The sequence below is a fragment of the Misgurnus anguillicaudatus genome, chromosome 22 (assembly GCF_027580225.2).
Source record: "Misgurnus anguillicaudatus chromosome 22, ASM2758022v2, whole genome shotgun sequence".
NCBI lineage: Eukaryota > Metazoa > Chordata > Actinopteri > Cypriniformes > Cobitidae > Misgurnus > Misgurnus anguillicaudatus.
In genome coordinates, this window is record NC_073358.2 from 4202737 (window position 1) to 4225079 (window position 22343).

Genomic DNA, 22343 nt, shown 5'->3' on the forward strand with positions numbered 1-22343 from the left:
TGACTTTACAGATTTTACAGTTTTCTTTTTTTTAGTTAATGGACCAAAACAAACAACAAATAAGCAAAGACGATTCAAAGCGATTAATAATGTTATTGGCTAGGTCAGCTTCAGACTGACAGCTGCTGTAGCCAATGAGCAAGCAGGAACTGAAGGCGCTCACGCCGTCTCGAGGCGGAGCGGAGGAAGTAGTCAGCCACGGTTACCCTCCATCTTCGACACCGCCGTTACGACAGTTTGCTAAGGGAAACCCAGACGGACAAGGGTAAATATTTTAATATTTGCAAGTAAAAGCTATTATTCATGGTTAACCAAAGTTATTTACATTCATATTTTTTTGCTTTTGTTTTTGCGTGTGAGTCTGTTGCAATTTGCGCGCTCAATGTTTAGGTCAACGGTTTGCTAACGTTAAGCTAATGCTAATTCTTCGCTTAGTTCTTACTAAACCTGTCAGGTGATTGTTTACATCTAAAATGGTCAGGTTAAGTCATGCATATTGCGATATATATTGTGATTAAGGCCAAACATGCATAATATGTCGTGCAATGGCCGTATATTTGCAGAAAACCCTGGTTTCACTTTGCTAGCTTGCTGGCTAATATTAGCGATGATCCGCCGAGCGAGCGCGTAAAGTAACCACTCGCGTTTGTTTACGTCTGTTTAACAGGAGCACAGTTGGGATTAAACTGCAATTGGAGGTGAATGAACCATGAGCGGGCTCAATGTTAAAAAGCTCAAGGTGAATGAGCTAAAAGAAGAGCTTCAGCGTCGAGGCTTGGACACTCGTGGACTGAAGGCCGATCTGGTGGACAGATTGCAGGCGGCGCTGGAGGCCGAGGCCGCTGGCTCTGAGGCACCCGGTGAGAAGGAACAAGACTATGAGGCTGGGGATGGCAACGATTTTCAGGAGGACGAAGGTAAAACATGCATTGAAACCTTTGAACTGAGTTGCTAACGTGACGTCACAAAGTGGCAGTCCACATTGTGTTTTTGCAGAGGGATTTGCTACACAGGGATTGTGAGAAAATATTTATAATGAGGGTTAATTGGCAATATTTCGCTTTGAATTTGGAAAACAAAAGTTATGGACATTTCAAGAGTAAAGTAAATGTACATTGTTCTAAAAAGTAATGCTTGGCTTTAAAACATATAGTTTTTGGTCATTGCAGGTGCATATATTAATTACTGGAAAATTCATGTGTTAAGTCAAACAAATCAACTTTGGGTTTTTTTGTATATATATTGTGCTATATTTCTACAGAGCATTCAGGCAAGGAGCAAGATTATGGAGAAGAGGCCAAGGCACAGTTTGACGATGGAAACAGCACAGACCTCTTCCAGGATGGCAATGATGATCAGGAAAACGAAAATAACAAAGACAACGAGGACAGCACAGAGACCCCTACACCTGGTTTTGCAAAGAGTGATTCTACCGCAGATATGGGTCAGGGGCATGAGCAGGATGAATGTAAAGAGCCTGAGGCCAAGAAACCAGACATTAAGGAACCAGCAATGGAGCAGGAAGATGAGATGAACGAGGGAGGTCCTACAAAATCTGAGCCGCAGGTGGAGAAGACGTCTGAGGAGCCGGCATCACGCCAAATGCCAGAAGGAGACTCCAATCAAAATAACCAGCAGGAGGGGTCAGGTGAGGTCAAGTGCATGAGTCACTCGTGCAAATTCACTAAACAGTTGTGCCACTTTAGCATGCAGTAACTTGTTGTGTTTACTAACCCACAGTCCAGGCCATGTATGTGCTGATTTAGCTGTGTGCAAATTAAAACAATTTGCTCATGCAGATCTGTTAATGCAAATGAGGTTTATTATAAAAGTTAGTGGCATATAGGACGTTATGGCGAGTACAGTTGCCACACTGATATTCAAAACTTTGAGATCACAGCTGCAGTCATGCAGAAAATGTGGCAAGCTTTAGATCCCAACAATAACACCCAGTCCGTTTATGTGTGACATCTGTGGCCGACCCTATGCCCAGCAGCAACATTGAGAATGACATCTGTGATGAGATGTGTCATGTCGACAGCTAAAAAAAATCGCTGATGGTCAGCACAGTTATTGTTTTGTGTATATTGATCATGGCAGGTTATTGGTAATGCATCATGTATTTAGACACATCATGTAGTCAAGTGCATGCACTGCATTTAGCTCTGTTTTGGTGTTTGGATCATAGCGAGAAAAGCTCGGGTCAAGACTGTGCCAGATCTTGGTTTTCTGCCGCATCCTTCACAACCAAGTACTCAAAGCAGCCTGGCAACTCCGGTGGTGGTTTATATGTTACCTTATTTGCATAATATAGTGAATTGGGTGATAAAACAATAATTCTGATAATTATAAATAATTCAGTTTGTCTATGATAGTCTGCAAAATCCAAATAAAGTGTTACTTAACATAAAAGTGGTTTTTTTTGGTAGTTACATTACTGTGTCGGGGAAGATGCAGAATATATTTGATGATTTGTGCAATTTATTTCAGAGGGTTCTGAGGTGAAAACAGAAGAAGACGTTCCACAGCAAGCTGAACAAGCTAATGAATGGGGTGCTACGGATGCACAAGTCAAAACAGAGGATGATCAGTACGCGTCATACAGTCGCAAGAGGTCGTACGATGAGAGCAGAGGATATAGTTACTACGAGCATCGCGATGATAGGAGGCAGGTTATTTTTCGGATTATTTAATTAAATTTTTGTTTCGCATTTATTGCTTAATCTCAATGTTTTTTTGTTTGCTACAGGGGGAGATCACCACAGCCTCCAGCCGAAGAAGAGGAAGAAGAGATTGACGATAAGCTAGTGGTCATTGACACCTGTGAGTAAATTGAAAGTGACATGTTATATTAAATTACATACACACAGTCATATGTAATTCATGCTATATGTATATATTAATTCGATGCCATATTGTTTCTCTTTAGATAATTGTGACCTGCACTTCAAGGTGGCTCGTGACCGGTACAGTGGCTACCCTCTGACCATTGAGGGTTTTGCCTACTTGTGGGCAGGTGCCCGAGCCACCTATGGTGTCAACAAAGGGCGTGTGTGCTTTGAAATTAAGGTAATGATAGCACCACTTAATATAAGCATTTTGAGGTAGTGTTGTTTGTTTGCTTCAGACAGTGTCTTCTGCTTTGTCATGTAGATAACTGAGGAAATTTCAGTGAAACACCTTCCTAGCAGCGAGCCTGATCCTCATGTGGTGAGAATAGGATGGTCCTTGGATTCATGCAGCACTCAGCTTGGTAAGTTGCCAGACTTACGTTAGCTCCAAAATGGACAACGTCTTTGGTTCGTGATGTGCATTTCTTTAGCAATGATGCAAAGAATAGCAGCTTGTGGTTTAATGTTACAGGTGAAGAACTGCATTCATTTGGTTACGGAGGAACTGGCAAGAAGTCCACCAACTGTAAATTTGAGGATTATGGGGAAAAATTTGGTGAAAATGATGTTCTTGGTTGCTATATTGTAAGTATTTTTTTTCACACTTTTACATTACCCGCTGTGATTTTTAAGAATGCCCTAAAACATATTATTAAATAACTCTTATCTCTTTCTGCTGGGATTTTTCCGTAGGACTTTGAAAGCAGTGATGAAGTAGACATGGCATTCTCCAAGAATGGCAAGTTGCTGGGATCCTGTTTCCGCGTCTCTCGAGAGGAACTTGCTGGACAGTCTCTCTTCCCACATGTATTGGTGAAGAACTGTGCTGTGGAATTCAACTTTGGACAAAAGGAGGAGCCCTTCTTCCCCCAACCAGAGGGCTACACCTTCATTCAGGATTTTCAGCTGGCAGACAGAGTCAGAGGGACAGTGGGACCTGCCACTAAAGCTGACTGCGAGGTTTGATGTTGCACTTTACTTTTGAGATAAATGTGTAGGCTATGATGGTTGTCAAGTGTGGCCTGCGGTGGTGTGAACGTCACAAACTGAAAAATATAAAGTACAATCTCCTCCAGCGAGAGGTCTTCAAGTTTGTGTGTATGTAAACAGCCAACAGACTCATGTAGGGTTCACACCAGACGCGGCACAGAAGCGCGAGTGATTTACATGTTAAGTCAATGCAAAGACGCGATTAGGCATCCTGCGGGTGCGGTGGGCATGAAATAAGCGTTGCCGCTGAAAATGCACGAGTTGAAAAATCTGAACTTCTGCAGATTTCCGTGCAGCGTTAACCAATCAGGACCTTGCTGTAGTAGTGACGTGATTACAGGAAGCGAGAGGAGTCTCAGCGGAGTCACAGAAGCCTCTCCCATGACGCAAATTTCCACGTGAATGTCTCGAATGGCTAGAATTTCACGCGCGAATGAAGCAAGTAAACTCAAATGTTCAAGCGTCTAACTACGCGCGAATAGCTAAGTTTTGCCGTCTCTACTGCGGCTGGTGTGAACGCAGCATCAGAGTAAGTGCGCTATTTGCAAGGGTAGTCGACTGATATCAGTGATGATCCACTGGCTTTGGGCTGAACAAAGATATTCTTTCTTGGACTCTCAAGGTTGCGAAAAAGTATCAATCTGTGCTACCAGTACACCATCAGAACACATTATCAGCGTAGCTGAAAACATTATAATCCCAAAAAAGTTCCTCACTTGTTGTTTCATGAATGGAAGTGCTACAATAAACATGCACATAGGCGCCAATCCCGTGGGTGCTATGAGGCTTGGCTCAAGCACCCACCGAAATGGCCAAGCACATATGCTCAATTGCATAACATTTACTTTACATATTGCATCTAAAATCACGCGGAAAACGTGACCGCGTCACTTTCCTCCGCTTCAGATATTTTTCAAAATATATGTATGCATTATATTTAAGACCTATGCATCAATGTGCCCGTGCACATACGTGAATGAACGCGTGCACGCTTCCCCACATACAATCTGTAACCACTGCACCACCACCAAAATTCTGCCACCGTCACAGCCCTAGTCTTTATTTTTAATCTCTGAATGTTCAGATAGACACATTTTTCATGTTAGACCCCAAGGATACGAGAATACAAGAAAAATGTATAGCCTGAATGCACTTGTAAGTCACTGGATAAAAGAATCTGCCAGAGGCATAAGTGTAAATGTAAAACATGTAAATGGTTAACAAAGAAGTTGGTGAGCCCTGGTTTGTGAAGTCTTAGTTTGATGTGTTTTTTTCCTAGATCCTGATGATGGTTGGTCTACCTGGAAGTGGAAAAACAACCTGGGCCATAAAACATGCCGAGGAGAACCCAGAAAAAAAGTTCAACATTCTGGGCACAAATGCTATCATGGAAAAGATGAAGGTATAATAGGTTAATAATATATGTCTTGTGATTATGTCATTATCATGTTTAATGTTCACTTTGACAAATTTTCTTAGGTCATGGGACTCCGTCGCCAGCGTAACTACTCCGGACGATGGGACGTACTTATTCAGCAGGCTACGCAGTGTCTCAACAGGCTAATCCAGATTGCTGCCCGCAAGAAGCGAAACTACATCCTGGACCAGGTACTGATATACTTGCCTGCCTCCGTGCGGTCCACGCCGCTAAAAACCCACTTCCCTTTCCTCAACCCAACCCCCAAATCCTTTGCTGCTCACTGATGCACATGTTCATTAATGCACTTCTGCTCTTTCTGTAGCATAGACCAAAGCATTGGTTAGCGTATTGTGCACCTGAAGACTTGTTTTTTTCTCAATCCCATTTCTTTGTCCTGAACATGTTGCTGAATTATGTTTTGTTTTGCTTAAACCCTACAAAAACAAGCAGGGAAAGTCTGCAGTATAGTGTGTTGTCGTAATGAATATTTTTGACTTTGTCATGTATGCTTTGTTGTAAAGAAATCTTGCCACACTGTACAAGTAGTCCATGTCATTAGTAAGATGTTGAAAAACAAGTAGTCACTGCCTGGTGAGTAAGAAAACACCTTCTGTTGCTTGAGTAATCGTAAAGAAAACCAGAACTTTAGATTAACTTGGAACTTTACTTGATTGTTGTGTTTAATAATGAATGGCAGGTAAGTGCAATTAACTTGCTTGAAGTTTGCAGGCGGACTGTTTCGAGAGGTTATAAGGTAGGTAAGGTCAAAGGACATGCTAATGGTTTACAAAGGAAATTGTGAGTATGCAACGGTAGGTAGTAAATGTTTGTCTGCGTCGGGCTTGCTGGTCCTTGAACCTTGGGTAAGTAAAGGTAAGGAAGGGGACCCAGGCAGGACAGAAATTAGCATTGTGCATACATTTAAAATGCAAATACTTAATGCATGTCTTTTTGAAATACACAAGTATTAGTTTTGCGTACATTGCACAGCGTACATGCATCTTATAGGACAGACAAAGTCATGGAGGTCAGGAAACCAAGAAGCAGTTGATGTAGTGAAAGTTGCACATGACAAACATAAGGCTGTGATGAATAGGAAGCCTGTAGACTGTTAAAATGTAAAAACATTGAATGTAATGTATGAACAATCATGTAATTTCGTAAAATATTCTTCTTATCATCATGTCCGCCATTTTTTTCTCATCTCTCATTTGAGTGTATTTAAAAATGGCTACGGAAAGCTTGAGGTAGTACATGGGGTCCCCTACATAATGTCAGTCACAAACCCGAATCAGTCCTGAATTGACGGTAAGTCAGTTGGGGTTGTGAGAGACAACCGTTAGCTGTTCCAGAGCAGTAACAATAGACATGAAAAAAAATTCTCTCACTTTCATCGTTGCAGGAATCCAATTCCCCTCCTACGGAACGCAAAGCCGTAACAAAAGCAAATAATGAACAGCTTCTACTTCTTTCTTGTCACCATTGCTAGACAAATGTTTATGGATCAGCCCAGAGACGAAAAATGCGTCCTTTTGAAGGTTTTCAACGCAAGGCTATTGTAATTTGTCCCACGGATGAGGATTTAAAAGAGCGAACGTTAAAGCGAACTGATGAGGAAGGGAAGGATGTTCCCGATCATGCTGTGTTAGAAATGAAAGGTAGGAATGCCATGGATAACAAAAACAAATGTTCAACAACTACACACCAGATCTGCTTTTGCTGTTTTTTTTGTTTTGTTTTTTTTTTTGTTTTTTTTAAGACTTGGAAGAAACCACCCGTCCCTCCTTCTGTTAAAACCTTTTTGCCAGATAAAAGAGCTCCTCTTATCTTTTCATCTCCCCTCTGTACTGTTAACCACATTTTCTTGCATTGTCTCTCATGCCATTTCCAACAACTACAACCGGTTCAGATAATCAGGATTGAGGAAGAGATTGGCTCGTGCTCAGTAATTCACTTCAGCCAACCAAGCAGTTTGTATCGGGTGCACTACTAAAGGGTGAATAAATTATGGGACATAGGGCTGCACAATTAAACGAAAAACTTGTCGGAATTGTGATTGCGTACACATAAAAAAGCATAATTGCAGCTTTCCACTTGAGCTAAGTTTCGTGCGTTTAATTTGCTACTGACTTAAAAATGTATATGTTGGTGTTTCCTATAGTCTTTTTTATGTGGATGCCTAAGAAGAGCACATGTGATGTGTTTAGAGTACCGATCAGTAGTTAGCTTTAATTTAAGTGTTTAATTAAGGAGGCATCTTAAAAATACTTATTTTACTGTTGATCTAATTTCGATAGCTACGATTGATCTATATCATGGGTCTTCAACCGGGGGTCCGCGGCCCCCAGGGGGTCCGCAACGGAACTGCAGGGGGTCCGCCAAATGATGTTTGACCACAAGCTATTTTTTGCTAAAAACGTTAAATATATGTACAATAAAAAACGTTACATGTCCCCTTTAAGTTGTGCATGTGCGTGGCCGCGAAGGCGCGCGTTCAGTAGCAAGCGGATCAAAATAAAATATCTGAAGATTATAAATGTACACTTACAAAGCAACAGTAGCGGCAGAAAAGGCATCATAAAACAGGTAAATCTTATAGGCATGTGTGTCTTTCTTTCAGAAAGTTATTTTAGAATCAGTGCGACATTGTCTCATCTAAGTTATATTTCTGAACTTGGACGGCTGTTTCACGCGGTTCAGATTTAAAGAACTAACTCAACAGGCAAATGACACCACACCGCGTCTGCATTATAAACTTTGACAAAACTATCGCTCGCATTTAACCTCTATCCCCACCAGAATAGAGAGTTTTTGTGCCATTCACCATGATCAGTCATCTTTATAAACTGAAAGCCCAGGTTCAGGTAAATTCACAGTAAAATGAAAATCTATTACACTGCAAATACCTTAAAATAATATTATATAATTATTATTATATTCATATTATTATTATTATATTCATATAAAAACTAAATCTACTTTAACAAAAAAATTATGCATGTACAACAACAGCATAATAGTGCCAATGTGCTTTTTTAATATAGTATGGCTGTGTGACAATATGGTTTGTTTCTATTTATAAAACAGTTCCAGTCCTTGATTCTGGTTGGTCAATAGTTGTACTTTACTCCACTTTGCGTTGTGCCTAATACGAAAAGGCACTTACTGATTACTTAAATATCAGTTTTACACATTTAGTATCAGGGGGTCCCTGCTCCATGCCTTTCTCATCTAAGGGGTCCCCGACCCAAAAAACGCTAAAGACCCCTGATTCAAAATAGTCTTGTATCGTTATGTGCATTGTATCGTGACCTTGTATAAGTATACGTATCGTATCGGGAAATTGTTGGCGATACACAGCCCTAGTGTCCCACACACTTATCATGCCATGTCAAATTTGAACTTTTTCCCCGCCATTGACTAGTCTCGTCAATTAAAAGGCAATACTTCCCCGCCAATGACGAAAAATTCAGTTAATTCGTATTTCTGCAATTATGCAGTAGATTGCACTGTTACCATCCTTATAAAACAATGCAGCATCTTTGTATCCAAAATAGGGCTGCAACGATTCGTCGGCGTTGTCGACAAAAATCGATAATAGAAATAGTCGACAATTAATATCATTGTCGAAGTTGTCGCCAAACATGTTTTTTCCGGCCGAGTGAGGCATCTCTCTTCATTACAATCTCTGCCTAGAGTCGCACATGCGCATTAGCTTCTCTGCTCAGCGATAACATACAGAAATGGCAGCGTCCAACGCAGCAGATGCGCGTACCAAAACATCTGAAGTTTGGGAGCATTTTAGCCTGGATACGGCGAATATAAAGAATACCTGGATGGTTTGCAAAGCAGTCTTTGCGTTTCACGGCAGCACCTCGGTCATGCACGAACATTTAAAGAGAAAGCACGTCGGCCAGCTGAATAAAACGGTGTTTGACTTGCCTCGGTAAGAGTTAAATAACACGGAAGCCAATACGTTTTGTTTTGGATGTACGTTGTACATTTTATATGCGTATTTTCGCTTTAAAATAAATAAATAAAGGATTTAACGTTATGCCCGACTGTGGCTGACAAAAGTATTTTAAATTAAATGCATGCAGTCTGAAGAAGAGAGCCACCATGGACCCCTTTCTGCAAAAGAAGCAGACGTGCACCCTGCAACAGGCTAATTCCCTCACTGAGTATATATATATATAACTCTGTTTTTTTTATTTTTCAGAAATCTCGTTTTTTTTTTTGGTTGTGCATTCAAATTAATATCAATTCAACTGCAGTTGGTTTGTTTTGATTTAAACCTTCAAAACTTAAAAAATACAGCATATATATATATATATATATATATATATATATATATATATTATTAAAAATGTAACACTTGTTTTCATTGATTGTAAAAAAATTTCATTGAAGTACCCCCTTCTTTCTTGTTTACTATCATTTTCCACAGAATTAAAGCAATCTCATGCTACATTTTAGAAAAAATTAATAATTATTCGATTAGTCGACTAATCGTTTCAATAGTCGGTGACTAGTCGACTATTAAAATAGTCGTTAGTTGCAGCCCTAATCCAAAAGCAGTAAATACTGTCTTTATGTTTGGATCATTGTTCTGAATCTGATCTTTAAAAAGCACGTATTATGCTATCGAGAAAATAACCTTTCATGCTGAGGTTGTAAGTAGGGCTGGGATAAACAGTTATTTTCTAAACCATTAATCTAGCGATTATTTTTTCGATGCCTCTGTTAATCTAACGATTCATTTTATCAGTCCGATTCGACTTCGATTCGATTCTGGATTACCTCCCGATTAATTAACTGATAGCAATTTATACATGTTGATTTACATAACTGAATGGAAACATTTCAATATATGTTTATTGCTCTTAAAATTTCAAAATAAAAAAGACTATATGCGCCTAGTTGTAAGTGCATGTAAACAGTCAGCAAAAGCTGAAAGTGAACCATAACTGAAGTTATTGGCTTTCAAAAGAAGAGTCGACTCAGAGAAGTCTTACAGAGTTCGAATTCCGTTTCCGTAAAGTTGCTACGTCATGACTTGCCATCCGTTCTACATAGTCTCTACCGCGAATGCACTTATCATGTGTATAACCCAGGCATGAAAATCCCTCACTTTTCGGCGAAATTCGCCGTTTTGAAGCCAAAAAAGGTGACCCACGTGAATCATGTAGATTCGATGAGAAAAAATTTTTTGGGGGAGGGGGATATGCGCGCGTTGTTTGAAGACACGCCCTTCGCCGTCATCCAAACATGTATCCCAGACTTTAGATTTGTTTGAGTTCATGCTGCGCTGCAAAAACCGACAAGCAGGCAGGTGACATCAAAGTATCACGAGAGTGAATCGAGAAGCCATAAGGAAGTCTGCTTTTGAACAGCTCTCGCGCTACTGTGATGTCATCCGCATTTCTGTGTTTTTCGTCATATAAGCTTGTTATAGATGCGTAGAGCGACTGCCTTCGGGACGTAAAGTCAACACAAAACGCTGTAAAACTATCATTGTGGAATTGTAAGGCATCAACCAATTAAAACAACATATCTACACAGACTGACACAGCAAAGTGACCTAAAAGATTTTTGTTGGTATGGATTGAACGAATTATGGACGTACTCCTAGCTTGTAAGTCACATTGGTCTACTAGTCTACGGCTGTAAGTACTTAAATGTAAATATGGTGAAACTGCAAAATATTGCATGAAATGCTGTAATAAGAACATACTGTTACTAACACAGTTAATAAGAAAGTTTAGCGTTTACAGTAACATTTAAGCGATTTTAGACTATTTGAGCGACAAAAGATGCTAAAGTAAATTGTTTTCAGTGCGCATACGAGCACAAACTCAAAAGCCCACGCCCAACGCGCGTTTCAAAAATCACGCAAAGCAAACGCATATTTTTTTGGGCTTGACAGGAGATGTACGCACAAACTTTATTGTAATACCACACTCTCTGCAAGTATTCTCATAAAAACAGTCGTTTATTATAAGTGAGCAGTTGATCAGATGTGTCAGTGTATAGATCAGCGCTTCTCCGTTGTTAAAGGGACAGTTCGTCTTAAAAGAAATGCTTATGTTTGAGTCATAATGTTAATCAAACTACAAAAGACAAAAGGAAAATCACCTTTATAGCTTTAAAAAGATTAATTATATTTAATTTATAGTATGAAAACAGTGTTATGTTAATTTGATACTGTTTTTCTACCTAATCAATAATGTTAGATCTTACTTTATTTGTAACTTTGTTCTTTTCTATTTTATATGCTTGTAATGTCTTGATTTGTTCTTATTTTATTTTCCCACATCACTTTTTTGCTTATCTGAAAATTATTCAACCCATGACTCAAAAACCATTATGTAATTCATTTAACCAGTACTATATTGTAAAATTAATTCATTTTAAATTAGATGTAGGCCTTCAGGTCCGCCCTATTGCAAGGCCAACTTAAAATTGTATGACCTTGTGACTGATGGTCTGATTATGGCAAAATAAAATTATTGCAGATGTAAAATAGTAAGGGAATGCTACTTGTTACAGCTTTCCACATTTATCAACCCATTTAATTAAACATGGTTTCTGTTACTAGTCAAATGTTTACATTTTAAATCTAAATTGTCCGTCAGAATTAAATAATTGATAATGGTCATGTATGTTATGGTGGGAATTTTGTTTCTGCGCACGTGGAGGGATGTTGAGTTCCTTACTTCTTTGTCCTTGGCCAATCACATGCCTGAAGAATAAATAAGTTAAGTTACAGCATGTTCCCTAATGAGCCCATAATATTTATTCTGGGGGGTCCTCCCACCTCGCGGCCCCATCAGAGGCCACATCGCCCCTCGAGCGCCCTTCTCACCTTTTTCACCCCTGACCCGTTTTCATGCCTGATAACCTTACGTCAAGAAGACACTATGCTTTCTCTCTCTGCACTGTGAAAGTGGCTGTGAATAATTAGTCAAATTTACTAAAATGCTATTTATCTACGATACCACAACAGTCATTGATGACTGCTTTTCTAATCTGTAAGCCAGGTTAACCATAAAGTATGGGTTAGTGCCTAGTTTATTTGGACAGATTAATAAGTATGATTAGTAGTTGCTTTTAGGTTCCGTGCTAAATATGAAGTTTTGTACATTGTGTTGTGTGCAATCAAGCTAACCGGCTTAACAACGTTTTTTTAAGGAAGTTGCGTCACTCCACCATCATATGTGCAACCATAGACTGTAAAAAAAGATGGACGACGACCGTTCGCTGTCTTCCATTGGTGAAAAGTGAAGCCGCCAGTGTCCTGTAATGGCGTTTGCGCAGTAGCAATTTCGGGACCAGTCCTGCGCAGTAGTGAGCAGGAAGTAAAGCCGCAAAATCAAGGCCCCGCTCTCGCAGAATGCGCATATCACAGCTGTCACATCATGACGTCAAACCACCGTTTTTATAGCATTAATAACTAAAATGAAACGTATTTTTAAAACAAACACTTACATTTACATCAGCTTAATGAAAACTACAGTAAATGACAGAAACCAGCTTCGGAAAAAGATATTTGAAGTTTAATTAAATTGTTTTGTTGGTCTCAGGTGCCATTATATACCATGAGGGAGATGGGGTTTATGATCTATACTAGGACCAGCGCATGCGCAAATTGTTTCTCGCAGAGGATTTTGAATGGTGATTGGCTCTTTTTACCAGGAGGCATGACTAACCGTTGCTATCTCGCGATTTTATATCAGTGACGTTGTTGTTAAAATTAAATGTCTTTGGGCTTACTCAAGCTAAGCGGCTAACTCGAGTTTATAGTTCTGCTAATCTGCTGTCAGCCCACTTTTGTCTACAAATGTGTTGAATAATATAGAATATCTAGCCTTTTTATATATGCAGCAATGCATTGGTTTGAAAAAATTCTTGTTGGGAAAGAGTTCAATACGGCTGGATACAAAAATATTGAATCTCTGTTTTTAACCAATCTTCAATTTAATAAAACAAAATTGATTCTGAAATCCCTGAATTGATTATTAACTTCAGGCTTTACTTCAGGCACGGCTCGTAAGGATGGCTTGGGCCAAAAGTGAACGATGCTCGGGACAGTCACTGGCCCCACTGTCACAAAATAAAATTTTTAAACGTGTTTTAGGCCTTGCTAATTTAAATATTTAAACAAAGATGCGAAATCCTTCACCACGCTATTCTTCGCGGATGAATCTGATGTCTGTGATCGCAGATCTGTCAATATATACAACCACATGACAGTAAATCTGAAAACGACCGACCAAAACTCTTATTAGTTCTCTATTTTCACTAGGGATGTGACGATGCATCTGTCTGAAATCGATTCTGAATCGCAAGGTTCAGATTCAGTGTTTCATGCACAGCTTGTGCATATACTACGGCTTTGTGATCAATAGGAAGTCCTTATCAATCTAAAATCACTATGAGTTTGAGTCGTTTATAACGTGCATTTAAAAAAAGCAACACTCGTCAAATACAATCATTCAAAATATTCTTTATTATCATGATAATACCTGGAACTATCTGAAAATCAGCGATATAAATATTCCTATAGACATTTCCTGGAATAGCTTTTGTAATGCTACTTCTTCTGTGGCACAAATGGCGTTTCTGCACGGGAGCGCCCTCTGGCATTTGGATGTGGCGGCATTTCACTGTAATTCATTAAAATTCATTCATTAAGAAAACGCGCATTTGCACGATTAATCGTCATAGCCCTAATTTTCACCCATCTGCCCGGCAGATGTGCCGCCACAAATAAGCATGAAGAAAACATTGAAGTAAAGTAATACAGTATATCTGCCGCTAACGTATATTTTTTCAAACGTAATGATAAAACACGTGTTTTAACTGATGCCTTACCGGTTGAGTTTAATCCCTTCAGATGTTGAAAAGCCTGACTGATATTAGCTATTGTTTTAGCACGAACTCGCAGTTTGAGCTTTCACTGTTTTAACAGATGATTCACTAGATGTAAGAATGTAATAAACGGAAATATTTACATGACGTTCCCAATGATCGTCGTTTAAAACTTTACAGATTAAACGCCGCCATCTAGATGACACGTTTAAACTCTAAGCAGATGTTTTCTGCAATAAAGCCGGTGGCTCCTCTTTTTTGTCTGTGGACGTGACGTCATCGTGTAAAGACGAATGACGTTTTTCAAACTTTTTCCTGGGAATACCGACCTGACAGCTCAAATTATAAATCATTATTATAAGCTTACTATTATGAATTGGGGCAAGGTAAGGAGACAGTTTTAAGCTCAGATATTTTCCTACATATTCAATAACTGATTTTTGTTAATTTTTACTGATAAAATGTTACGCATTGCATTTTTAATACAGAAACAAGAGTGTATATGCTGTTGTTTTTATGTGTAGTTGACCTTTTAAGACTATGCAACAGTAATAAAGTATTTTAAGAGCACATTTTACTTAGTTTTGATTGTAAAGAGGAATGTAGCTGCTTCACAGAAAGTTAAGACACATTAAAAAACACACTTCATTTCTGATAATCTACATTTAATAATTATAACTACAATATCAATGGAAACAATCGACAGTTATGATTTTTGTCATAATCGTGCAGCCCTAATTGAAGTCATTTTCAATATGAAGAGATCTATTTTATTATTGCACTCTTTTTCTGGCAACTGTTTTTAGTTTAGTTTTCATTCCCTGTGATATCCCCCCTTACATTGTCTGCATATTTTGACTCTGAGACAAGTGTTCCCTTACACATCTAAGGCAATGTTTGTCCTAGAGCATGTTAACTTAATCACCACATGCTCAAATTCTCTCTCTCTTTCTATATCTCTGTCCCTTTTTTCTGCCCTTTCCCCCATATTTTTTCTGTCACCACTGTATGGTGCTGATAATGATTCTCTTTGTCTTTTCCCGGCACACCTGTTCTGTCCCTCATTGCGTGCCTCTGCTCCTGTAGCAAACTTCGTGCTGCCCGACGCCGGCGAGTACCTGGACGAAGTGAGATTCATCGAACTGCAGCGGGAAGAAGCAGACGCTCTCATCAAGCAATACAACGAAGAAGGCCGCAAAGCCGGCCCTCCGCCCGAAAAGCGTTTCGATAACCGGCAGGGTGGCTTCCGCGGCCGTGGTAGCTACCAGCGCTACGACAATCGCGGTGGATCACAGGGTGGTAGAGGTGGTTACCAAAATCGAGGCGGCCAGGGAGGTGGAGGCTTCAGAGGAGGTAAGATTCACAAAATGATTTGTTAGCTTTGCATGTCCTGGAAGCGCACATTGGGAAAGCGAGGTGTCATTTTGCGCACCTTCGCTTTTGACTGAATAAAGCCAAAATGAAGCCAGTTATTGCCTATTAATTGACTTGGAATGACTTGTTCATCAGGATATAATCGTGGAGGCTACAACCAGAATCGCTATGGAAATAACTACAGGGATGGAGGCTCGGGCAGCCGTGGGGGATACAACCGCAACCAGCCGTCTGGGGGCAGCTACTCCCACAACCGCCCCAGTTCTTACAGCAAGAGCGGCACTGGCAGCAATGGAGGCTACAGCCAGTCACAGGTATGGAGACTTAAATGTTGCATCGAAATTTCTGCTACGTGAACCAGAATTGAAATAATAGCTAAGAAATTAACGATGATTAGTAGTCATTTCTTCAGTTTGAACTTTAAAATTAAAATGCTTGTTTTATTCATCTTTTATAGCCTCAGTCCTACAGTCAAGGATACAACCAGGGCTATAACCAGGGCAACTATAACCAAGGTTACAACTATGGAAGCTACAGTCAGTATCCAGGATACAGCCAGAGTTACAGTCAAACCCCAGCATCCACAGCACAGACCTACAGCCAACAGCAGCAGCAGCAGAGCTATAATCAGCAGTACCAGCAGGTGAGCTTATCAATTGACTTAAGTAGATGTTATTGGAGATTTATAACGCATTTAAAAGATGTAACCATATTTTTTTTAAGTGCACGGTAGTACCTACGACCAAATTTTGTTATGGCAACCCTAGGTGTTATTTTGTTTCTCCAAATGATTCAAAATTTTCTGCTAAGGCTAGCGACACTGTTATTGGCTGACCAGTATGGTTTTTTTATATGATCAATACAGAAATTGTAAAAGCCCGATGAGGTCGATATAATGTATACTGTAATTACATTTTTCCTATTATACAAGACAAATAGAACATGGGTGAATCTAAATAAACATTTATTGTGAGTAATCCTTAAGTAATCTTAAAGGATTAGTCAATTTTCTTAAAAAAAATCCAGATAATTTACTCACCACAATGTCATCCAAAATGTGGATGTTTTTCTTTGTTCAGTCAAGAAGAAATTATGTTTTTTGAGGAAAACATTCCAGGATTTTTCTCATTTTAATGGACCCCAACACTTAACAGTTGTAATGCAGTTTAAAATTGCAGTTTCAAAGGACTCTAAACGATCCCAAACGAGGCATAAGGGTCTTATCTAGCGAAACGATTGTCAATTATGCCAAGAAAAAAATTCACTTTTAAACACACTTCCGTTTTCCTCCGGTCGTATGACGCGCAAGCGCTACCTCACGTAATTCGTCATCACGTCAAAAGGTCACAGATGACGTATTTAAACGTGTTACGTGTTGGGGTCCATTAAAGTCCCTTAAAATGAGAAAAATCCTGGAATGTTTTTCTTAAAAAACATAATTTCTTCTTGACTGAATAAAGACAGACATCAACATTTTGAATGACATGGTGGTGAGTAAATTATATGGATTTTTTTATATATTTTTTGAAGAACATGGACTAATCCTTTAAGTACTTGATAAATATTTGCAAAAACAGTTGTACAAACTAAAATAAATAAGTTACTAATGTATATAAGTTAGAGATGTGCCGATATTAAATTTAATTAGCCGATATCTATAGATTGTTGGTTATATTAATTAAATTCTGAAGATTACATTTTCTGAATGTTAATCTTAAGGAATAATTGACGACACACCGCGAAGCGGTGTGCATTATTTTCAAATAATTGACCGGAGTCAATTATTCTACTTACACCACGGTTACCACAAACATTGCTCTGGAGATTATTTTAAGACATTTTTGACAAGTTAGGTGTACATTTTACAGAAAAATAATAAACACCCATGGAACATTACTGAACCAATCAGAATAAAGCATTCAAAAGCCACCATTGTATAAATTTACATAATGACCATTAATATCAAACTAGTGAAATTTCTTTACATTTTCTATACACCAAGCGCAAAATTCATTGCATTTTTCTGTTCTCTTTTGATTGAGAGGAGATATCGACTATGACTATTGGCTGTTTTTAAAATATTGGTAGTGTGATAGTGAGAAAAATAGCTTTAGCAGTGCTGTGTACGTAACTCCTTATGCTACCTTTCGAAAAAAAGACTTTGCTGCACGCCGCAGTGTTGTGTCATAACGTTACATTAAAAAAATAATGATGATTGGTCAATTTAGTGTCTTGCAATTGTAGGCTTGGGGTGGTTTACACCTGGTATTAAGATGCGTTTTCATCAATTGGATCACAAGTGGTCGACCCTAATACTGCGTTCAGACCAGCCGCGGTAGAGGCGTCAAGCGCGAGTGATTTCAATGTTAAGTCAATGTAAAGACGCGTTGATGCGTGTCTGGAGGTTTGCGGCTCGAATAAGGCATTTAGCACGGTGCAGTAGACGCAATTCCGCCTCATTCGCACATCTAGTTAGCGCAAATGGCGCGAATTGAGCGTGGCCAAGGCAAACGCGCCCGTTGAAAAATGTGAACTTTGGCGGAAAAAACGCGCTGCGTTAACCAATCAGGAGCTTGCTCTAGTAGTGACGTGATTACAGGAAGCGAGCGGAGTCGCACAAGCCTATGGAAGGCCCTCCCATGATGCGAATTTTTCGCGTGAATGTCTTGGTGACTAGAATTTCACGCACAAATGAAGCGAGTAAAATCAAAATGTTCAAGCGGCAAACTAGACGCGGTAGACGCAATTTTGCCGCCTCAAACGCGGCTGGTGTGAACCCGGGGTTAGAGACAGGTGTAAAATGTTTTGAGCTCGTCCACTTTCGATCACATTTAGACGTAGTTGAAAATGCATAAATACACATGTGGTCGAATGTGTTCAAACAGACGCAAAAGAGTGCCTACTCTCCACCTATTGATCTAATGTGATGTACCGAACACAGTGTTTTACATTGTTTTTGATTTCGAGGGGTGAACGTACAGTGTACAGCGCTATCATTAGGCTTTCATTAAATTTCATTAAACTAAAGCGGCTGCGTCTTTTCATTAGCATGTGAAAAGTGCACAATCTTATTTCATCAATTGTGCTAAAATATCAGAGAAAGCTTTTACATACACATAAAAAACACTTTGCAGCATGTTTACTTAAAACACAAGCAGCGGACTCTGACCTAATATTAGTTTGCGACAATTTAAACCCGTCACTTCTCCCGCTAAATATATCAGTTAATTACTAATCACTACATAATCCCATAGTTTTACATTTTAAGTGGCATGTGCTATATCTAGAGGATTGTGCGTAGTTCAGGATGGGTACGCATCACTTACATTGTTTTTAAAGAGTGTAAAAATTGTTTAAAAAAAAAAGTTAAATCTGCTCTTTTTGCAATGTGTTGGTGATATGTTTATTTTTTTATGTAGTACGCTCAGCAGTGGCAGCAGTACTATCAGAACCAGAGCCAGTGGAACCAGTACTACAATCAATATGGAAACTACGGCAGCTACCAGCAGAACCCCCAAGGCAGTCAGGGCACCCCGGGAACGCAGTAGTAGCATTGCAGCCACTTCATACGGCCCCTTCGGCCCATTCCCTAAGCAGCATTCCTCATCCAATCCTTGTTTTGTGAGCCCTAATCTCGTACCTAGTCTTCCCCTTTTTTGCCTGCTCTCTCAAAAAATTTATTCTCTCCCTATTTATGCCAACTTTAAAGGTAACCAGCCCTACGGTGCTCAGTTTGAGTCCTGGCGGCAAGTTTCCCTTTTTGCTTCTCTACTAATTATTTGTTTACATGCAGCTTGATCTTTGACTTTTTTCCTTTACTTGTACATGAGAAGTTTGGCATTTGAAATTAGTAATGTGTTGTAAAGTCCGCTCCAAACGGCTCAAGTACTCTGTTGTGCTTGAATTGGAGGAGCGGGATAGATAATTTGGCTTTGCACGCTTTGATTCACTGATGTATAGAGACAGGATGTTTCCCTGTGTTCCAGTAGTTTTACCACTGATTTTATTTTTCTATTAAGATGAAAGAACCACATTTTGCTGTAGATGGTTATGGATATTGTTCTGTATGGTCATTCGCCTGTATTTAATCATCCATTTAAGACCACTTAACAGTTTAAATCATACTGGAAGTTTTATTAGCCTAAATCTTGAGCAGAATAACGCATCTCCAACTTTTGTTTTCTTTTTTATACCATTTTTAAAGGAGAGGTCTGATCCACCTCTATTCCTATGTTGCAAATTAGTAATAATCAAAAGTAGCTCCTTGTGTGTGGATAATGTTTTTACCTTGTGTCATGTCTGTAAAGCAGTGTCTGCATATGGTTTGGTCAAATCAGATCTCATTATTTTGTATTTGAGAATATAATCTGAAGAATCAATTCTGTGTTGTGTTATTTTTTATGTAAAAGGATTCGTTTAAAAAGTTAAACCTCTTTACTCTAAATTAAGGTGTGTCTTCTGAACTTAAATTTTAAGAAGTGAAGACTTATTCAATCTTTTATACTGGGGTGGTCAGATGAGATGTCTACTACAGTCTGATATCAGAATCTGGAAGATCTCAATAGCTCCTTTATACCTTAAATGTGAAATTAAAATTATATTTACTTTTATTTATAGATTGAACATGGCATTCATGCTCTTTAGCCTTAATTCTCACACGGTTACAAGAGCTCAATGTAATTGCAGAACCAAAGGTTATAATGTTTTTCAGATAAAAATAATAATAATGCAGTTCTCTTCATGGATTGTGGTAGTAAAACCTGACTTTCTCACAAGGTCGTAATCAGCTCCGACTTTTGTTTTCTCCATATTAAATACAGAAGAATAATAATGTGAGTTTTTGTTAATGTTTATTGAATGTTTTAGGAATGGACGCAATGGAAGATGACCGCAATTTTTTTTTTTAAATTAAAAACCAGGTACATTTCCTAGCTGAAGGTCAAATTTTTGCAATCTTATTTGTTTTCATCTATAAATAAAAAACGGGGGCAAAACATTTTTATATTTCGTGTTTTTATTGTGGGTTTCTAATTCAATTAATTTCTGTAAATATAATTTTAGAAAATAATTTTTTATTCTCATAATGCAGTGGTTCTCAAACTTTTTCAGCGTGCGCCCCCCTTGTATATGGTGCATTCCTTCGCGGCCCCCCAAATTTTTTTAAAACAAATTTGTTCTAAAACGTAACATTTTAATAAGACAAAACATATTAAAGTATACAAAGTAATTCTGTTGGTTAGTAGCCTTATATTTTTTTAGGTTTAATTACACAGAATTCATGATAAATTAATGTATTTTATGAAATGTCATAAAACTGGGGCCCCCCTGGCACCATCTCGCGGCCCCCCTGGGGGCCCCGGCCCCCAGTTTGAGAACCACTGTCATAATGCACAGATACAAGACCAGAGCTATCATGTAATGATTTGTTTAACCTGCAGAGGGGGCTGCGATCTACCCTCATTACTTGTTCGCGCTCCACATCCAATATCCTGCTGCCGCCCCGCAGCGCCACGATTCAAGGCACACGTTTCAGGGCGGAAGTCGAACCATATATGGTTTTGCGGAACCGGTCTCACTAGAGTCGTAAAAACCAACGTTTCTTTGCATAATTATTAATTTTCTTATGGATTTTGATATAAATACTAAACATTTGAATCATATGCATGGTACTTAAAAACAATACATAAAAATTCACTAAAATATATAGCCAAATATAAATATTTCTTATTAACATACATTTTAATGTAGATAATCAAGTACTGTCACTACATACTTTTTCATTTGATATAAAGAAATTACATTTACTTCATGTTCATCATCAGTATCTACTTTAAGTTTTTGTTACAAAATAAACATTGACACAGAACATAATTTTTAAATGTCAAATACACTTTTTTTTAGAATTTCAACTTCACATTAAATAAAATCTATATTTCCTAATTATTCGTAACAAAATAAACATTGACACAGAACATAATTTTAAAATGTTAAATACACTTTTTTATAGAATTTCAACTACACATTAAATAAAATATATATTTCCTAAATATTTGTAACAAAATAAACATTGACACCGAGCATAATTTTTAAATGTCAAATACACTTTATTTTTTTAGAATTTCAACTACACATTAAATAAAATCTATATTTCCTAAGTATTTGTAACAAAATAAACATTGACACAGAGCATAATTTTTAAATGTCAAATACACTTTATTTTTTAGAATTTCAACTACACATTAAATAAAATAGATATTTCCTAAGTATTTGTAACAAAATAAACATTGACACCGAGCATAATTTTTAAATGTCAAATACACTTTATTTTTTTAGAATTTCAACTACACATTAAATAAAATCTATATTTCCTAAGTATTTGTAACAAAATAAACATTGACACAGAACATAATTTTAAAATGTTAAATACACTTTTTTATAGAATTTCAACTACACATTAAATAAAATATATATTTCCTAAATATTTGTAACAAAATAAACATTGACACCGAGCATAATTTTTAAATGTCAAATACACTTTATTTTTTTAGAATTTCAACTACACATTAAATAAAATATATATTTCCTAAGTATTTGTAACAAAATAAACATTGACACAGAGCATAATTTTTAAATGTCAAATACACTTTATTTTTTAGAATTTCAACTACACATTAAATAAAATAGATATTTCCTAAGTATTTGTAACAAAATAAACATTGACACCGAGCATAATTTTTAAATGTCAAATACACTTTATTTTTTTAGAATTTCAACTACACATTAAATAAAATCTATAT

The 22343-nt window shown here is 38.0% G+C and overlaps 1 protein-coding gene across 1 annotated transcript; it reads left to right on the plus strand.

Annotated features, from left to right (window-relative positions):
• Positions 1 to 117: 117 nt before the first annotated feature.
• hnrnpul1l (heterogeneous nuclear ribonucleoprotein U-like 1 like) lies at positions 118 to 19925 on the plus strand. The gene is made up of 16 exons (XM_055200475.2): positions 118 to 265; positions 668 to 917; positions 1262 to 1648; positions 2491 to 2668; positions 2750 to 2823; positions 2930 to 3069; positions 3154 to 3253; positions 3364 to 3476; positions 3585 to 3851; positions 5161 to 5283; positions 5361 to 5489; positions 6791 to 6959; positions 15259 to 15525; positions 15682 to 15860; positions 16004 to 16189; positions 18966 to 19925. Exons 2-16 carry the CDS (start codon positions 710 to 712, stop codon positions 19092 to 19094), a joined length of 2649 nt encoding a protein of 882 aa, XP_055056450.2. The 5' UTR covers positions 118 to 265; positions 668 to 709; the 3' UTR covers positions 19095 to 19925.
• The last annotated feature ends 2418 nt before the right edge of the window (positions 19926 to 22343 follow it).